The 19491-nt window shown below is 41.3% G+C and overlaps 1 protein-coding gene across 2 annotated transcripts in view; it reads left to right on the forward strand.

The window, feature by feature from the left end:
• The first annotated feature begins 615 nt into the window (after nucleotides 1-615).
• The window catches only part of ZNF365 (zinc finger protein 365), a 58233-nt gene continuing 39357 nt past the window's right edge, over nucleotides 616-19491 (forward strand). The window contains exons 1-3 of one of the 2 annotated variants that reach the window (XM_081073556.1): nucleotides 616-2044; nucleotides 3748-4503; nucleotides 16694-16874. In XM_081073556.1, coding sequence (XP_080929682.1) covers nucleotides 3761-4503; nucleotides 16694-16874 — 924 coding nt within the window. In that variant the 5' untranslated portion in view covers nucleotides 616-2044; nucleotides 3748-3760. The remainder of the gene's footprint in view (nucleotides 2045-3747; nucleotides 4504-16693; nucleotides 16875-19491) is intronic. The other variant, XR_013994942.1, reaches the window with a different exon arrangement.

Consider the following 19491-nt stretch of genomic DNA (forward strand, 5'->3'; position numbering starts at 1 on the left):
AGAAGGACCTGAGATGGGAAAAGCTGGACTCTTTTGAAGAAGTAAAGGGATACCCATGTGGCTGAAACGGACTGCACCAGGTCCAGCCCCACCTCACAGGTGTTGAAAGAATGAAATGAGATTAGAAAGTGCTTAGCACAGGGCCCAGCACAGAGAAACATACTGATCATGGAGATAACACACCTTCGTGTTTGTTGTAGACAATGTATGAAGTACTGCGTAAATCAGAGGTTCTCAAACTAGCATTTATCAGAACCGCCTGAAGGGCTTTTTAAACCACAGATTGCTGGGTTCCACCTCCAGAATTTCTGGTTCAGTATATCTGGCTTGAGGTAGAGAATCTGTAATTCTAGTCTAACAAATTACTAGGTAATGGTCATGCTGCTGGGGGTGGGGTGGAAGTGAGGGTGAATTTGAGAACAACTAGTGTAAACCTTAAGGTCCTAAATGACTGTCAATCAAAGTTGAATTTACCACAATGCTCAGCTCTAGACCGTGCACAGAACAACCTCTCCATAATTATTTAATAATATTCTTCATACTTTTAGGGTGAGAAAAGGCCCTCGAAAATTCCCAATCCATTCATTTATACAGGAGAGAAACTCAAAGAAAGGAGAAGGCAAGGATGTTGTCTTAGAAATTAGAGGAGCCTGAACCTTAGAGGTTTACCTCTCAAGAGCACATTTTTGGTGTATAGGTGTGTAGGCCCTCTCTTGTGTTAATAATATTAGTAACAGAAATGAAAATGATAGCTGATATTATCAGTGCACGTCTGGGTCAGAGAGTGCTCTACCCTCATCACCTCATTTGACCCTCACCACCAAATTATGAGGTAGGTCCTGATTATATCCATGTCATAAATGAGGAATCCAAGGCACAGAAAAGTCTGGAAACGTGATGCAAGTCCTAGTGCCCAGATTTGAATCCTAGAACTAGGATTTGAATCAAGGCTGACTCTAGAGCTTGGACTCTTAATTACATCGATGTGATGACTCATTTGTCCAAAAAAGGGGAGGGGAAATGAGTGTTGAAACGAGTAATAGTAAACTCTGAGAACAGACATCCTGTGGAGTCCAGAAGATGCATTTATGTAACTGTCTATCGATGAACAATGTCTCCTTTTGACGAGAAAACCCAACAACTTTTATCCTGGTTTCGTATTTCAAGAGTTAGACTAGGAATATGCCCAGATTTTTTTTTTTTTTAAGTTGAGTCATTAGGATCCTTCAGAAGGAAAGAAAACTCTTTTTAGGTTGACAAAAACCTAAAAAGAGAAGGAAGGGGCCTGTTCCTTAGAGATAGGGGTGTGAGTGGGGGGACCTCATTGCTTTATTTATTCACAACCCATATACTTTACTAGATTTAGTTCTGCCGGTTAACTTAGCACCAGGACACTCGACCAGGAAGGCTAGACTAGACTTCCTAGGTTATTTTATGACCTCTCCGGTTGCTTAGGATGAAGAGGTCCTAATATAAATACCCGGACCTCCCTGCCGGCAGATTTTTAAAGAAGATGCCCCGCCATGCTTCATTCTCATCCACACTCTCCCGCTCCCCAATAACTGTAAAGTACGAAAAAGCATGCCAAGGCCTGCAGAAGGCGCAGCGCCTCCTAGGCTGGCACGCTTTGCCCCTTCCCTCGCCCAGGGAGCGATCCCAGCATCTCTCCCCGGGTGTCCGTGGAATCCTGAGCCCCAACCCGCTCCACAGCTTAGGGAGGGAAGACGGTGCTCTCGGCGCCTGGGCAGAGAGGTGGGTGTCATCCGAGGGACCACAGCCCTCCAGGACCCCAGAGCCCCGAGGCGTTCGCCCTCCGGACACCCGGGGTCCCCAACAGCCAAGTGCACCGCCCCCGCCGGCCCGCGCCACGCTCCGCCCTGGACGCCGCTCGTCCCGGCGCCGGGGTGCGCGCGGGTGGGAGCGGGCCTGGCTCAGCCTGATTTACGGCTCTGCTGAAAACCGCTCCGCTCCCGCAGCAGCAGCACCCACGGCGGCAGCGGCAGCGGCAGCAGCAGCGGAGCCTGCAGCTACAGCAACAAGTCGGGTAAGTGGCGGCCGCGGGGCTTGGGCGCCTGCGGCCCGGCCCCGGGGGCGCGGCGCAGGGGGCCGGTAGGGGCTGGTCAGGAGTTCCCGTCCCCTCACCCCGCGGGGAGTTGGGCTTCCCGGCCCCGACCTGCAGGAACTCGCGTGCGCACGTACCGGCTCCGGGGCTGGCACGCTGCGGGGCGGGCACGGGGAGAGCCGGGAGCCCCCCGCAGGAGGGTCTCTGCCAACCTGCCTTGCTCAGGCATCGCATATTAGGGCTGTTTCCGCCAACCCTGTGGATTGGGGTTTCTGCTGGGCCCTTGAAAGCTTGCGTACTCCCGGAGTGCGTGATTACCCATTTCCCCATAGGGAACGCCTCCCCTTTCCCACTGACCCCTACAACCCTGTCTTCCCCTTCACCTCTCCTCTGCATTTTTTATCAGCATATGTAGCCCATCCCAGAAAACCGGTGGTTAAACAGCCTGGTGTAGCACAGGAAGAGATTCCCCCCCTGGGGGCCAGAGGCTTTTATTATTAACCTGGAAGCTTGCCTAATTGTCTGGGGACCACTTGCACCTCTGCTTTGGAAGAGGTTGGGGGCCCAGTACTACCACTTTTGAGCCTAGACCCTTAGCTAAGCTCCCTCTTTTGGGAGCCCAATGCTTCTTACATTTAAGTAGAAACCATTCCTGGAAGAAATGGATACGCGCTGCTTGCAGAATTGGGTTGCTAGCAGTCATCTGTTGCTAAGGCTAAGATGAATTCCTACAAGGAAATAATAACTTTCTGTTATTAAAAGAGTTATGCTGATACCTACCTGGTCAAACATTGGCCATTTCTAGAGGTTGTCATTAATGCCTAGAGGTTGATCCTTAAAACAGGACCACAGACCAGGCAAATCCATCCAGAACACTCTTATGTTAATAAAGTCTTGGCCACTAAGGTCAAATAATATTTGACACATTGGGTTCCCAAATTTTAGTAAATCTGAAGTATGGCGGCTATTGCTGTTATAGTAATACTTTGATTTATGTTATTACAGCAATCATGAGAGGACAAAATTAAGGGCAAAAATCGCAGGTTGAAAACTTTTCAGCTGATTGCTTAGATGCCACTGCACCTAGTTTGAGTAATGTCTTTCCCATTCTTGAGTAAAGAGAGCTGAGCTTGCTCTCCTAGGGTCAGTTCTGATAATTCATGCTCAGTTTTCCTCATTTTTTTGTATTCATGCTTATCAGGTTATCAGTAAAATAGGGCACAGTTTTGCAGTTAGTATACTAAATTCAGGAGGGCAGGAAACCTGAATCTGCTTCTGAATCTGCCGTTTTCCATCTGGCCTTCAGTTAATTACTTTACCTCCTTGCTCCAGTATTCTGACCTGTGAAAACGAATATTACCCATCTTTTTTATTCTAGGCAGGAGTCGGCAAACTTTTTCTGTAAAGGCCAAATAGCAAGTATTTTTGGCTTTGCAGGCCACAGAGTCTCTGTCTCAGCTATTCACGTCTGCCTTTTAGTGCAAAAAGAGCAGTAGACAATAAGGACCTGGATGGATGAGGCTGGATTTGGCTCAGGGTTTGTAGGTTTTAATTTTCACATAAGATTTATGCAAACGTCATTTGAAACCAAAAAGCCTCTGCCCTCATGGAGATGAGCAACAACAGTCATTTCAGTAGCATTTTAAGACAGACATGTAAACTATCTGTTTTTCCCCCCTGCCCAGGACTTTTAGAGTAATGCAACAGAAGGCTTTTGAGGACAGCCGATACCCCTGGCAGGAATCCTTTGAGAATGTTGCTGTGTGCCTGCCATTCCGCTGCCCGAGGTGTGGAGACCATACCAGATTTAGAAGCCTGTCGTCGTTGAGGGCCCATCTGGAATTCAGTCACAGCTACCAGGAGAGAACCCTCTTGACAAAATGCAGCCTTTTTCCATCCCTCAAAGATACAGACCTAGTTACTTCCTCAGAACCTCTGAAACAGGGAAAATTGCAGAGCTGTGGCAATGTGGTGAAGCAGAAACCAAGCTATGTTAACTTATATAGCATTTCGCACGAACACTCCAAGGACAGGAAGCCATTCGAGGTGGTGGCAGAGAGACCTGTGTCCTACGTGCAGACCTACACTGCTGTGGACCTACGAACAGACTCGCTGGATGGGCCGCAATCTTGTCCTGGACCTCCCACCTCAGACACCAAAGCTGCTTTCGAGGCCCATGTCAGAGAAAAATTCAATCGGATGGTCGAGGCTGTGGACAGGACCATCGAAAAGAGAATCGATAAACTCACCAAAGAGTTGGCCCAGAAAACTGCCGAACTATTGGAAGTTCGGGCAGCTTTTGTCCAGCTGACTCAGAAAAAGCAGGAAGTTCAGAGACGAGAGCGGGCCCTGAATAGACAGGTGGACGTGGCCGTGGAGATGATCGCTGGGCTGAGGCAGCGCCTGACAGAATCCGAGGAGGAACTTCTCAGGAAAGAAGAGTAAGTAGCTCTGAAACAGGATGCTAACCCGATTTCTTTAGGCTCCTTCCCCCTGAGTTACAAGCAAATGTTAAGCAAGGTTTGGTTTTGTATTACTTGCGGGTACCTTGGCTGTATTTCTCATTGATATAGTTGAATGTGGAAGGCACAAGGCTTCTAATATTCTTTACCCTCGCTGTATGGTCTGCAACGTGGCAACATGAAAGTCAAAACATCTAATTCCTTTTCACCTGGGAAACTGTAACGTACAGATAATGTTATTAGAGAGGGGAGTAACGCATTGTTTCTGTGGTGGGTTCCATTCCCAGCACCCACTGGTGAGCCAGGGAATTGAATGGGAAGGCAGAAGGGCATGCTGGGGAACTTTCCTTCTTAACAGTCTCCAGTCTTCTTGTAATGAAGTCAAGAACTGAAAATCCATTTCATTACAATTTTTATTTGGAAGAAGCAGACATTAGGAAACCCAGAGGTAACTTTCTGGTATTGCTGTGCTTCTGTGATTTAAGTTTGAGACTTCTCTTTTTGTAAAATAATATGTCATGCCTGCTTGCAAAGAGTTGACACTGGTTTTCACAAGTTATAGGCGATCAGAGAAACTAATACTTTAAAAATTATACTTGGAAAACCATGTCCTTATCAGTAAGTATGGATTCAACCCAAAGTAGAAACGTATACATGACAATGCAGTGTATTTTCCAAATGCAGAATGTTGGATTTCATTTTAAATAGAGGCGCAGAATTCATGGAATGAAAAGACATAAAAACTGATAAACTAAAACATTCTAGAAGGAAGGTTTCTAAATAATTTGAGTTCCATTATAGAGATTGACTTAAGTTCATCCTTTTTTTGCCTCGTGGCAGGCTTCTATCTGTGTTGTCTCTTAAAATACAGTAGTAATTCAAGCTTCTTCCACTTGGTAAGAGGTTGAGAAACCCTATATATCACTTGGTATCACTAAATGCTTACTTTCTACGTAGAGGAAAAGCCTGATCTGCTCAACTAGACATTTTTTAAATTATGGAGTGAGGACGGAATTGAATGAGCCACTGATTTACTTTGCTCTTAGAGAAATGATCGCTAATGAAAAATGTTTCTCTCTTGGCTTCTGGTGTTTCCTTGGTGGGAAGTTAATGCCCATTATGGCGACCAGGGTGGCTAACATTGCTCCACTGGAAAAATGGCAGCTGTGGTTGCCCTATGTGCAGAGAAAAGCTTATGGTATTCCTGTTTGATTAAAGAGCAGTCGATTTAAAAAGTAACCAAATTAATTGTTTGCATTTACTTATTTGTTGTATTTTATTTATTATTTACACAAGTAATAATGGATGTGCGATTTGAGGTGGTGGTTGCCTGGAGTATGAGAAGATAATATGGTGACAGGAAGGAACATATGGTTAGATCTAGGTTATGGTCAAGGACCTAATTTTTACTTGTGTTGGTGGGTTCAAGGATGCTTTATTATTAGAAAAGAATTGGTTAACAAGTAAAAGTGGGCCATGCATGGGTCAATAATGATAATGTGTTACGGTTAATTGAGTACTGTCACTTGAGGACCAATTGAAAAACTAATACATACTTGTAAAAAAAAAAATTAACAGGGTAGAATTGTATATGTTAAAAGTCCTCCCTCCTTTCCAAGCATACACCACCCCATCTTGTGGAGACAGCTACTGATTAGTTTAGTGAATGTCCTTCTAGAGCCTTCCTGTGTGCATACAATCTGTACTTTATATGCATGTACAGTTACTGTGTTTTCCCAAATGGAATCATGACACATACTTTTCTTCCACTTGTGTGTGGAGTTTGTTTTTGTTTTAACATAGTATGTTGTAGCTATCTTTCTTGCACTGAATATAAAATTATATCATTCCTTTTGGCTATTGCTTGATATTCCATGGTCGGATGCACCATGGCTGATTTAATCTGCTTGCTATGATGAATACATGGTTTTGTTCCATTTTCCTAGTTTTAAAAATAGTGCCTCTGTTAACATTCTTGTACATATGTCTTTTTTCATGTTTTTTGTGAGTATATCTGAGGGTAAATTATGAATTCATTTTTAGTATGATATTTTTTGGACTACCAGAAAAAGGAAAGCAATGCCATTTAAAACAAAACAAAACAAAACACTTGAAATGAAAATACAGTGAAACTGCCTTCAATTTTTAAACATAAAATAAACAAAGGCTTCATTTTTTTTAAGCCTTCATTTGGCCTGCCCCATCGGTTTCTGTATTCAAACCACAAATAATCACTCTTTCTGTACATAAAATAGGACTGAAAGAGTCTTGTTTCCCTGCAGGACAGTGGAGCTCTTGGTCTGAGAGAGAATGCTGGCCCTCACCCTCAGTGTCTACAGGACCCCCCCCCCCCACGATAGGGATGCAGAGGGAGCCAGTTGCCAATCTCCCACGCCATTGAAACTGGTTGATTTGACTTGATCGGCCTGGCTGGACCATGCTCTCTCCCTCCTCACCACTCACTCACAGAGCTGAGTCTTCCACCAAAGAAGTGACCTTTCAGATACGGGAAGCTGCTTTTTGTCCAAGGAACATGCCAGGGGCTGTGCTTTCCTGCTAAACCCATCCAGATGAGCTCTCAAGGCCCATTTGTGAGAGAAAGCAGGTGTTTACAGTCCATTCGAAATCGAGTTAAACTCTGTGGACCCTTTGAGACATAAATGGTAGATTCAGTTTAAAAAAAAACACAAAAATAAACATCAGTATTTAACATTCACGGGAGGTTCTGTTGCGTATGGATTTTTCTTTCAACTTTAAAATCCTTTCTTTCAAACTGAAATAGAAGACTCAAGGGCCGGTTTTGCCCTGAGGCCATCTGTAGACTGAAGCACCTTGGTTGTAGGAGTCATATATATATATGTGCTCTGTAACAGAGGAGATTGTTTGAATTGGCAATATGTTGTACCTCTGTGCTGGTGAGTCTCATTGTACCTTTGTAAAGAGCTACTACATGTTTCTGCAGAGCAAATCTGAAAAAGAAATTGTTCATTGTCTTCACAAAGTCCCCGTAACTTTAAAAGTCCCATGGAAACAGGTATTTACTTATTTAAGAGTATTCAGGACTGGAGGGTAGCACTGCTGGTAATCAGGTAAATCAATCCTGGCCAACCTTGCCGTAAGGTATCCCTTAACAAGAAAGGATGGATGTGGGTAGTAGCTGATTCCTGGTGGAGTTCACCTGGGGTTTAGAGGACATCGGTGTGATAACGGTCATCCTCAATTTACTTGCACACTCTTCTGCTGGTGAGGTTGGAAAGTCCAGACGGAGCACCTGCGATGTGTTGAGCCCTGTGTGTGTGGGGAGAACACAACCTTCTTGATATTTTTCCCTAAGGAGCTTACACTCTACATAAGAAGAATAAAAATACCCATGAACACACCTATATTCAACCCTAGGGTAGTTTGAACAGTGGTTAAATGCAAGCCATGTTTCTAAGTTGATAAAAAGTTAGAGAACAGATGTTTCTATGTGAAGAGGCCACACTGAAGGAGTGAGGATGAAGGGCAGGGTTTGCACTGGTGGCTGGATAGTGACGTTGAAAGAGAGCAGGGAGGTGACTATTAGAGATGACCCATAAGGGAACTGTGTGATTTTAGTACTGGAAGGTACTCCTGGCTCCTTCACGATAACACCCTCGTTTCACAGATGTAGAAAATAAGACCCAGGGTAGTGGAATGACTTAGCACCAAAATAAAAATTTAGTAGCAAAGCTAAAAATGGAACCCAAATTCCCTGTCTCACTGCTGATTGCTTTTTCCATTCACTGTATCTCAGCCAGACTTTTGAAAATGTGATATTTGCCCAAAGTATCAAGATTTAAGTAATACTGAGTCAGGCCCATTTTGGAATGGGCTTGCTTCTTTGCTGTTTTGAGAAAGCTGCCAGGGTGACATCATTTATTTTTCTGATGTGATTAAAGGAAATGTTAGTTGGCATCAAAGGTGTTAGGAAATGGGGTAATGGCTGCGTCAGTAAATATGATAATGATACTAAGCTTCCTGAAAACTAGCCCAGGGCTTTTAACTTCCAACAAGGGCTTTTAGCTTGACTCTCTGCAAATCCACGGCCAGTTAGGGTGGAGCATGTGCCACTGCCAGCCTTTGACTGTGGTGAGGGGTCTCTTTGTAATTCCATCTTTAATTTCCATCCTGCTCCCTTGCGAACTCTGATAGATATAATCTTTTCCCTTCTTCCTTCATCATTTGCCCTCTTCCCAGCAGAAGGAGTCAGCAGAAGGCAAATCTTTGTTGAGTGCCCACTGAGTGCCAGGTACTGTTCTAGTTCTAGTCAGACAGTGGTCAACCAAATGAGTCCAGTTCCTGCTTTCATGGCAGAAATAGATCAGAAGGTAAAATAGACATTAAACAGATCATCAGGGGTGTGATAAAAGAGATGTAGATAGGTGCCCTGAGCCAGGTAATGTCCCTTTAGGTTTCTGTCCAAAACTGGCTGTGGAATGCTGGCCTTTAAAAAGCAAACTTGACTTGCAAAGTTGCTTTGTACAACTAAAAACCCTCTTGCTGCTTAATTCATCTTTCCCATTTTTGATCAGCTAAAGCGGTGAGTAGGCGACTTGGTCTCCAGACTGATCCATAGCTAGGAAGCAGGCCAAGAAAAATGATGTTAGATGTCGCATTCAGTGGGACAAGGAGGGGTCTATTTGCTCCACATTTTAATGCATTTATATAAATGAGGGTCCTGTCTTGCCAGGCTACGTTCCATGCAGGCTTACAAACTAATGGAGAAAAAGCTAGATGTCAAACATGCTCTCTGAGGGGTGGCATGTGGTAAAATTTGGAGACTCAGGGACATTTTCTGTTTTTCCCTGTCTCTCTCTTGCTCTTTCCCTTCCCTCCCTCCGACACCCCCATCCTTCTCCGGCATGAAGGGCTTAGAATGTAAGTGTTGAGCTACTTAGAACCAATAAGAATAATTTGACTTTCTCATTACTTTGTAAATCCTTAGTGAGAAATATATATACTTTTGGTTTATTCAAAGAAGCCAAAAAAGAGAGATGAGGTAAAGGGCTGACACAAGTAGAGAGGTGACTTGGCCCCAGATGTGGAGCAGGTACACATTTTACCCTGTGGGGCCCCGTAGGGTACACAGGAGCCGTCCTTGAACTCTGAGTTTGCAGCCAGGTTCCCAGTGCTCAGAGGTGGTAGAGTCTAGCTTTGGGATTTGCCTCCTGGCTGACACTACGGCCTGTCTGAGGTGCTCTGTGATCAATGGCTGGACTATTTTTAGCCAGAGGTATTTTTACCATTTCATATACCTCTGAAGAGGTTCATAAATCAGTAATGTAAAATGAAATTTAAATAACTTGGTAGTGCTTTGCCTTTGGGACATGAAGCTGATATTAAAGTGTTGTTTAAGAATAGAAAGAAGAGCGGCATCAATTTTAGATCCCACCCCCATTCCTGTAGGAGGTACCTGTATTGCAAGGTTACTCACTTATTGGTTTTATTTCCAGTACTAGTCTGGGAAAAGATAGAAAGAAAAAAAGAAAGAAAAGTTAAAGATTTTCAACTAGAGATGTAGTTGCACATTTCGTGCATTCAGCAGAAATTTGTTGAGCCCCTTTTGTGTGCTAGGTTCATGTTAGACGCTGGGGGTATCACAGGAACCCTGATTTTACTCCCTGATTTTACAGTGGAATGGGATAAATGTGTCCTGTGAAAGGGTACAAAGTTCTGTGGGAATAACAGTAGGTCAACAGTAACAGCCATATGTATTGGAGAGCTTCTTAGCAGGAGAGTCCTGAGATGGGAAAGATCAGTAAGAGTGGGGGCTTAGGAAGGGCAGTAGGAGAGACTGTGGTGGAGTAACAGCATGTGCAAAAGTAAGGATCTGTAAAAATATTACTCAAGGTAATGTCTGCAAATTTATTTCCTATATCTTAGGAGTTGTATGGTTTCAGATCTTACATTTAAGTCTTTAATCCATTTTGAATTTATTCTCGTACATGGTATAAGGAGGTGGTCCAGCTTTATTTTTTCTTTTTTGCAGAGAAAGACAGATACCATATGATCTCACTTATATGTGGAATCTAAAGAATAGAATAAATGAGCACACTAATGAGAAACAGTCTCAAAGATATAGAAAAAAAACTGAGGGTTGCCAGATGGAGAATGAGGATGAGGAAGAAGGTGAGGGGATTAGAAAGCACAAATTGGTAACCACAAGATTGCCACTGGAATACAAAAGACAGTTTGGGAAATATAATCAATAATGTTGTAAAGATTTTGTAGGGTAGCAGATGGGCACTTGTCTTATTAGGGAGACCACTTCATGGACATTATAGATGCCTGACCACTGTGTGGTACACCTGAGGCTGAAGCTGAATACTACTGAATGTCAACTATAATTGAGTATATATATATATATATGGTCACAGGATGTGGAGTTCAGCGTAGGGAATAGAGTCAATGGAATTATAATAGATAGGTATAATGTCAGAGGGACAATAGAGGGGCAACTTTGTGAGGGGTGTAAATGTCTAACTATTATATTGTTTTGTATACCTGAAACTAATTTAAAAAAAAAGTAAGGATCTAGCTGAAAGAAGAGTGTTCACTGAGGCTGGAATTGAGAGGGACTTGTTGTGCATGAACGAGGCCTGAGGAACATACGGCTACAGGATGGCCATGAAAGCTGGAAACACACGGGAATAGACAAAATAAGTGGTGTTTTATAGTAGATTGAAATATGTGGTATGATCTGTGTGTTGTCCCTCATTAACATGCGTAGTTCAATGACTATGTAAAATAGAAACGAACACCACCATTAATGTGCAATTCCTTCTGTCTCTACCCGTTTCTAGAGAATGTTGTCCACATGGTAATACGTCTTTGATTTTTCTGAATTAACCTGTCTTTAACCCACCTCAGAAAAAGTAAGTGAGGGGGTTGAAAAAATAATATCTATTTTTTTAGACGTTGTGGCCTTCCTGTAAATGAGTGAGTGCATGAATGAACAAATATTTTTTTTCTAAATAAAGCTTTGGTTGTACCAAAAGGGCATTTTCACTTAGTGCTCCCTTATGTACTCTTTGTTCCTGAATGTCTGTGAATCTCAGGATACTGACAGATTTCCAGGTCTGCAAGTCATTCGGCAAAATAGTGAACTTCAGGCCCGTTGCTTGTACTATACTGGTATTTTTTCCTTTAGTATCAAATATTGCTTTAAATAAGCATATTTCCCAGTGAATTTTGAAACTGGAAACTTTGGATTTAATGACATTTAATCTTTCTAAAAAAATAAGTAAGAAGTCAAAGATGGGACTGAAAGTAGCGTAGAATCAGTTAAGTTCCCCAAAGCTGGTCTATACCCACACCCTGATTGAATTTCACTCAGGTTTGCCCTTACTTATCTTCTCATCTGGCCTCCAGCTTTCACACTGTATTCTGAATCACAGGCTTGAGAACCTAAAATAAAACCACACAAGTCTTTCTGCTCTTCTGTCTGATAGCATCATATTATTCTTTTTCTTAGTCACTTTCAGCTCAGCTTTGTAATTACACATTTATTTTAGTATGTGTTCCTTTTAATGTCTGCTTTGCTTACTGCGTCAGGGTTCAGCGCACCACCAGCCACATCCTGCCTGCTACCTGTTTTTGTGGAGCTCGTGAACTAAGGAGGCTTTTATCTTTTCAATGGTTGAAAAAAAATCAAAAGAAAAATAATAATTCATGACATATGGAAATTATAGGAACTTCAAATTTCAGTGTCCATAAATAAAGTAAAATAATAAAAAATAAAGTTTTATTGTTACACAGCCACACTCATTCGTTTACATGTCATCTATGACCGCGCTAGGCAGAGTTGAGCAGTTGTGATAGATGCCGAATGGCCTGCAGAGCCTGAGACAATAACTCGCCCGCCCTTTACGGGAACAGCTGATCCCTAGGTTAGACACTAAGCTTCATGAATGTAGCCATGGGATCATGAGAGGCCCAGCACTAAGCCCAGTACCTGGTAGCATCAATAAATATTTGCCGAGTGACTAGATAATGGAATAAATAAATGTATGGCTTGTGGCTGCCTCTTCCTCATGTGCTAGCCCATGTTGTTTACCCTCACCAGAGTCTGAGTTCTAGATCACTCTGGTATACAGTATGGCAACAACTTTCAAATTTTCTGGCCTCACTTCCCTTTATATGCCTAAAAAAATCTGACGATCCCAAAAAGCTTTTGCTTGTGTAGGTTTTTTCTATTGATATTTACTGTATTAGAAATTAAAACTTAGAAATTTGAAAAACACTACTTCATTTACAAAGAGCAATAAGAAATCCATTACTTGATAACAAATATTTCTGCGAAAAACATAATGATTTTCCCAATAACCACTTAGTGAAAAGAGTGGCATTGTTTTTAAGTTTTGCACATATTTTTAATATCTGATCTAAAAGAAGGCAGCTGGATCTTGTTAGTTCTTCTGCATTTAATCTGTTGCAAATTTATTTTGGTTGAAGTAATAGATGAAGGAAATCCAATCTCAGATATGTAGTAGGAAAATGGAGGGCTATTTTAATAGCATTTTCAGAGAATAGTGGATATTCTGCTTTGATACTATGCCAAATTCGACATTTGGTAGTTTGTTTAGGGTTAATTGCAACATGGAATCTGAAATCATATTAACGAGTTTTTGTCCTCCCTGGCATTGAAATCCATTGGTCTTTCTTGTACTTTCAATGGATATTTTACTTTTTGGAGAATAATTATTAAAGAGGTTACAAATGTAATGTAGTTAAACTTCTTTCTTTTCCATTCAGGAAATTCCCCAAATCCTTGGGGAAATAAGAGGTGTTTCTGGATATTGTTAATCCAGATTTAGCAGGATGTAACAGGGGAATCTGAAGTTGTACACACATGCTCTTCCACAATTAATCACTGGGTTTTTGTTACTGTTTTTATCTAATATAGATACCCAACCACAATCTCAGTATGATGAGTTTTTCCAGCCCTTATGTAACTTCTCTTTTAAAATTAAATCATCAGGCTTGTTTTAACCTTTTGTTTTAGTTGATGTGAAACATCCATAAACTGAAATTAGGTTAGCATTGGTGCCAGGTTAGTTGAAAAAGACACAGGGTATTAACTTCTCAGCTTCAGGGCATAAGATAATTGGATGAGGGGGAAATTAGAAAAAGATGCTTTTCTTCTACAACATGGCATAACACTCCACTATCAGCTAAGAGCATTAGTGTTAATTCGTGAAAGTTTTATATGGAACTATATAGCAAAACATTACATGATTTAAAAATACAGCCACAATCATAAGCTGTATTGCATTCAGATTTGTTTTCTTTTGAGATGCTAATCCTGTGGGATTAAGCTGTCATATATTTCTGTCTTATACTCTAAATTGTACAACCTGAGAGCCCAAGAATAGTAAATATGCACAGAAGGAAAAAAAAGACTAGAAAAAATATACCAGGATATTTACAGTAGTTACCTTCGGGTGGTGGTAGGATTATGGGTCATTTGATTGTTTGTTTGTTTGTTTTTCCTTTGTCCTTTTAATACATTAATTACAGCAAATATTTATTGAATATTTATTATGTGTCATGTATCGTGTTGAGTGAGGGGCTTAGAGCAGAGAAAAAAAAGCTGATTCATCCCTTGCTCAGTTTGATCTTCCAAATAGGTCAATTTTCCTATTTTCCATGATAAGTATGCAATCTTCCTGTAATGAGATAAAGTAAATATTATAAACCAAAATGAATTGGAAAAAAACAAACATTGGCTCATTTATCTATGTTTTTGTTTTTATCTGTGTTGGATTTTTGGTTGTTTTCCCTGTTAAGTACAATTTGGAGACTTTCATAATTCAGTTATCCTAAATACCACCCAGGAAGTACCCACAGTGGGCTGGACTCTGAATGAATTGAAACCTTAGTGTTGGAAAGAAGAAGGAGTAGCTATTTTCTGGGCTATGTTTTCAGTGGTGCTTTTGAACTGTAAAGATACTCTGTCCAAAGGCTCTCAACTGTCAAACATAACTACCGTGTTTCCCTGAAAATAAGACTGGGTCTTATATTAAGTTCTGCTCCAAAAGATGCATTGGGGCTTATGTTCAGGGGATGTCATCCTGAAAAATCATGCTAGGGCTTATTTTCCAGTTAGGTCTTATTTTCGGGAAAACTCGGTAGGAACCGTGAAACAGCTGAATGTAGCACTCAGACGAACCTGCCACTATTTTGCTGGTAGTTAAGGTTTGTGACTCACCTAGGAGACGGATCAAAGCCAAATGACAGTGGAGCATGAAAATTGGCTTGTGTCCATGGCCTGAACAGCTTGGAAAGTGCACATCTTCTATTCAGGGCTTGTTCAGAAACACCTGGAAATAAACTTCAGACTTGATGATGAAAGAAAACTCCTTTACAGAAGGGCTGTTATTTCTCTGATGTGAATATCTTTTGACTACTGAAAGATAATGGAATTATTATGGGATTGGGGTTTATGTTTCATCTTGGATAGGAAACTAGAAAAATGGAAGCTGGTAATGAACAATTCTTTGAGCGAATCATTGTGAGAACCAGTCTCTTCTATTTTTGTAAATAGATAATTCCCAAGGTTTTGCAGAGACGTTTGACTCTGTAGCATGTCTCAGAAAAAGTTTCAGTATGGCTAAATGTGACATATTTGTGAGAGAAAAATCATGACTAATTGTAAAAACAGCTCACTGACTAGTTGTTCAGAAAGGAGCTGGAAGCCACGATCATCTATTTGGCAAAGACTTTCTACGAAACTGTGACTCCTGAGCCTGACTTCCCTGAAGTTCTACTCTTTAAGAAATTATGGAGCTCTGTGGAAAATAAAGATCAAATGGAGATTGAGAAGATGCAGGGAAGGCAATGAATTTAACTGACTATCTAGAACAACTGCATGAGGTAAGATTTGAAAAATAGGATTCATTTACCTAAAATGAAAGAGCCTGGAGGGTAGAAGGCGGACAGTTATCAGAGTGTTTAGAATCTTGCTTCTGTGTAAGCTGAGCATGGCCAGAAAAATGAAGGGCCACTCCTCGAGGGTTTAGAAAAATATTGAAGACACATAAAAGAAGTACTATATCCAACAGGTAGTACTATTATGGAATTCATTAGCTTCAGTGGGGGTGGCAGAGCATACAGAGGGGATGGCTGAAAGGATCTTCATGATTTCTTATTAAGTGAGGCAAATCAGATGTAATACTGTACACCTCTTGGTAGTGCTGGTTACTTGGAGCTTGGCCTGAGAAAAAGGCCAAGCACCTGTGTGTGTGTGTGTGTGTGTGTGTAAATGCTTATGAGGATAACTACCAAAATGTTAATGGTGGCGGTCTCAGGATAATGGGGTTTCAGAGGATATTTTTTATATATATTGTTATGTGTTTGAATTTTTTATAAAGAACTTTTATTAGTTATAAATCAGAAAAGCATTATTTTCATTCTTGCATTATCAATAAAAAATATAAAATAGTAATAAAGTTATTAAAAATATTCTGGATTTGTGCCTCCACAAGGAATTATGTAGATAAAGGAATATTGTTTGAGGTACTTTGCTCAACATTTTAGGGAAAGGCAGCCTGCACATTGCTTCTCTTATGTCAGCTAAAACAGCTTTCCCAGCGGATCTTGAATCTACTTCAAGATGGCATTTCTTGGGCTGTTTCATTCTGAGGTCCTACCTGGCTCCCTGCTCCCACTGTTCACCCCTCCCCCACTCTGCTCCGACCACACAGGCCTCCTTGCTGTACCTCAGACCCATCTGCACATTCCCTCGGAGCTGTTCCCAGGTGGCTGCATAGCTTATTCCTCTCTTCCTTCAGGTGTCTGTTCAAATGTTACCCCATCCAAAAGGTTGTCCCTGACTTTGCTTTCTCAAATATCACTCATTCTTTCCCTTCTTTTGTCACTCTGTCCTTTTGCACCCAGTTTCAGTTTTCTCCTTAGCACTTATCACCACCTGACATACATACTTACTTGTATATGTTCTATGGTTATCTCCTATTAAAATGTAATTTCTAAATGTAATCACTAAAATGGACTTTTATCTCTCGTCATTGCTGTGGCCATACTGCCTAAGGCAGTACCCGACACATAGTAGACACTCAATAAATACGGATTGAATGAATGAATTCTTGTCTCATTTCTCTATTTTGTGTTCTGACATTTTTCCTCGCAGAGAAGTTGTTACATTCAACCACTTCCTCGAAGCAGCAGCCGAGAAGGAGGTTCAAGGGAAAGCTCGGCTCCAGGACTTTATTGAGAACCTGTTGCAACGGGTAGAATTGGCGGAAAAGCAGTTAGAGTACTATCAAAGCCAGCAGGCGGACGGCCTCTGCCGAGACATCAGTGAGCACGTGGTAAGTCACGCAGGTCCAGCCACCAAGTGTGAGGTGCTTGAGTATGAGATCGGGTCAAGAACAGAAGCAAAGGGAGCTGGGGAGGGACTTGTAGGGACCCTCTTGACATCATTTGAAAGCACCGCCCTGGCCATACCTGTGTTATGGAAGTGATATAGGTGAACCCAAGACACCTGGAAGTAAGCGATGCACAGTCTCCAGTTCTTCTTCACTCTCCAAAGCAGAGCCAAGATGAATGGGTAGAAGTATTTTCATATTTGTAGAATAACAGAGTTTTGAAGTATGCGAAGAAATCATCTGTCCCAACCTTGGTGTTCGAGTAGATTGGAAGATACTGTGTTTTAGAGCTCTTTAAGCGAATCTTATGAAAGCTTTGGCCCTTCTGAGCAAAGCAAGATTTAACCACATTCTTTTTCTTCTTTAATAGAAAGGAAAACACTGTTCAGTAGTCTCTATATGTTAAACATGCTTTAAGTCTATTTTCAAAAAGACAGAAAAATTCACAGGTGATAAGTTTACATATAGTTTCAGGGGCTAAAGAAACCACCAGAGTCTAGATGAGAATCCTGGATATGGATGAAGGTCCAGACTTTCACAGTGGCTTGATCAAGCTTCCTGGTCTCTTTGGAGAGCAGAGAGGAGGTACAAATTAGCACACTGTAGGTGCCCTCTATATAGTTTCTTTGGTGGTATATACAACAAAGCCAAAGAAAGTATTTTTGAAACCCCAAAGTGGTTTATTTATAACATTTTCATTATTGATTGAAGTTTATGTTTACCTCCTTCCCAGAAGATTTTTAAATAATTCTTTTACCTACCCCAAAATGGACTATATATATAAATAGGAAACATTTATGCTAACCAACAGTTTAGGTTGCTCTTGGTTGATAAATAAAGTTTAGTTTGAGCATTCTGGAAGCCAAGATGAAAAGGAAACATAAGTAATAAAAGAAGGAATGAAACAAGGCAGGTGAGTAAAAGAAAGAAGATGGGAGGGAGAGAGACAACAGGAAAGAAAGGAGAGAGGGAGGAAGGAAAGAAATGAAGAAATCTCACCCAGTGCTTCTTGTAATAATATGCACTTAGCCTTAGAACAGTACGGCAATGCAGGCTCCAGAACTTTCCAGTCAGGAGCAAAGTAGACTGGAAGGAAGTGTATTTGTTGCATCTGTGAGGTTTCTGCGTTCAAAGCAGTTTCAGCTTCATGACATATTATTTTCCAGGTAGGTGTCTTTGGTCTTCCACATGTAACTTTCTTGAGAGGGAACCTTTACTTCTCTCCTGGATTACTGTGTTACCTCCTTGGGAAACTGTGAGAGTGTCCAGTCATAACTAACTGTGGCTGGAGGGACACTGTGAGTCCTTTCCTTTCTTCTTCCATCTTGCCCTCTCTCAGGAGAGGCTTGTGGCATGAGGTCACAGACCTGAGATGTGAGGTGAAAAGGCCTGACTTCTAGATCATTCCCACCCTCTTGACTGGGCAAGACAGTTTGTCTTCCTAGGCCTATAATTCTTAAGATGAAGCAGTTGGGCTAATTGCACTATAAGGTCTTTAGGCCTCTTAAATTCTCTGATTATCACCTGACTTTGGTGTTTAGGAATTCTGAAATTAAAATGTAGCCTTAATATTTTCAGTCTTTAGGCTTATAAGTAACCCAGAGGTAAGATATGTAAAATCTTACTATACTAAGCCAAGAGGATTTTAGGAAACAGTGGAAGGCAGGGAGGAAGAAAGAAAGCCCATTAGTCCTCTGTCTCATTTATATTTCTCTGTTCACTTGCTCCTCTCAGTTTATTTTTCCAGCTTGAAAATTGAACATCTTTTAAAAGACATAGCCAGTCATTATTTGTCATCGTGCTGTAACATGCGATCAAAAGTTGAACAGTGTCTCTACTCTTCTAGTCAGATGTGTATATATAAAATTATATGTATGTGTGCATGTACACACAACATATATACATGCACACCTATATACACATAAATACATATAGACACACATATGCACATATACACACATACATACAAATATGGTAGGAAACTAATAAATATTTATTTTAGGCTCTCTGTGTCCCAAACATGACGACATCTGCCTTCATCAGACTTGATTTACCTAGGGGAGAAGTGACTAATTCAGACAAAGTGCAGTTAAGATTTTAGCAGGGAATGTGGAAGTGAGAGCTGCCTGTGAGTAGGACGTGATCATGCTGGAGGGAGGTGAACTCTAGTGGAAGGTGAGTACATCACCCTGAGAAGACCAAGAATGAGGTGTTTGATTTCTGAAAAGATTTAGCAGATGTAGTTTCCCCTGTTTTGATGTGTAATCTTTTAAACTCTACTTTGGACTCTGATATACCACATTGTGAGACAGTCTATGGACCAACCCTAAGACCATGTCTCCTTTTTACTCAGTCTATTTCATTGTAATCAGATACATTCACCTATGAAATTAGGAGCCATGTCTGATGTTATGAAAGTACTAAGTCTAGCCTCCCAGGGTATCCGTGGCTCTAGATACACAGAAGAGCTTGGATGTTTTAGCAGGAGAAGTTTGGCACATCTTTATTAACCCCGTTGGCCCTGCTTAGTGAAGGTCCGGAGCACTGAGACGCCTGGGCT

Source organism: Rhinolophus hipposideros (assembly GCF_964194185.1).
Source record: "Rhinolophus hipposideros genome assembly, chromosome: 15".
Classification (NCBI taxonomy): domain Eukaryota; kingdom Metazoa; phylum Chordata; class Mammalia; order Chiroptera; family Rhinolophidae; genus Rhinolophus; species Rhinolophus hipposideros.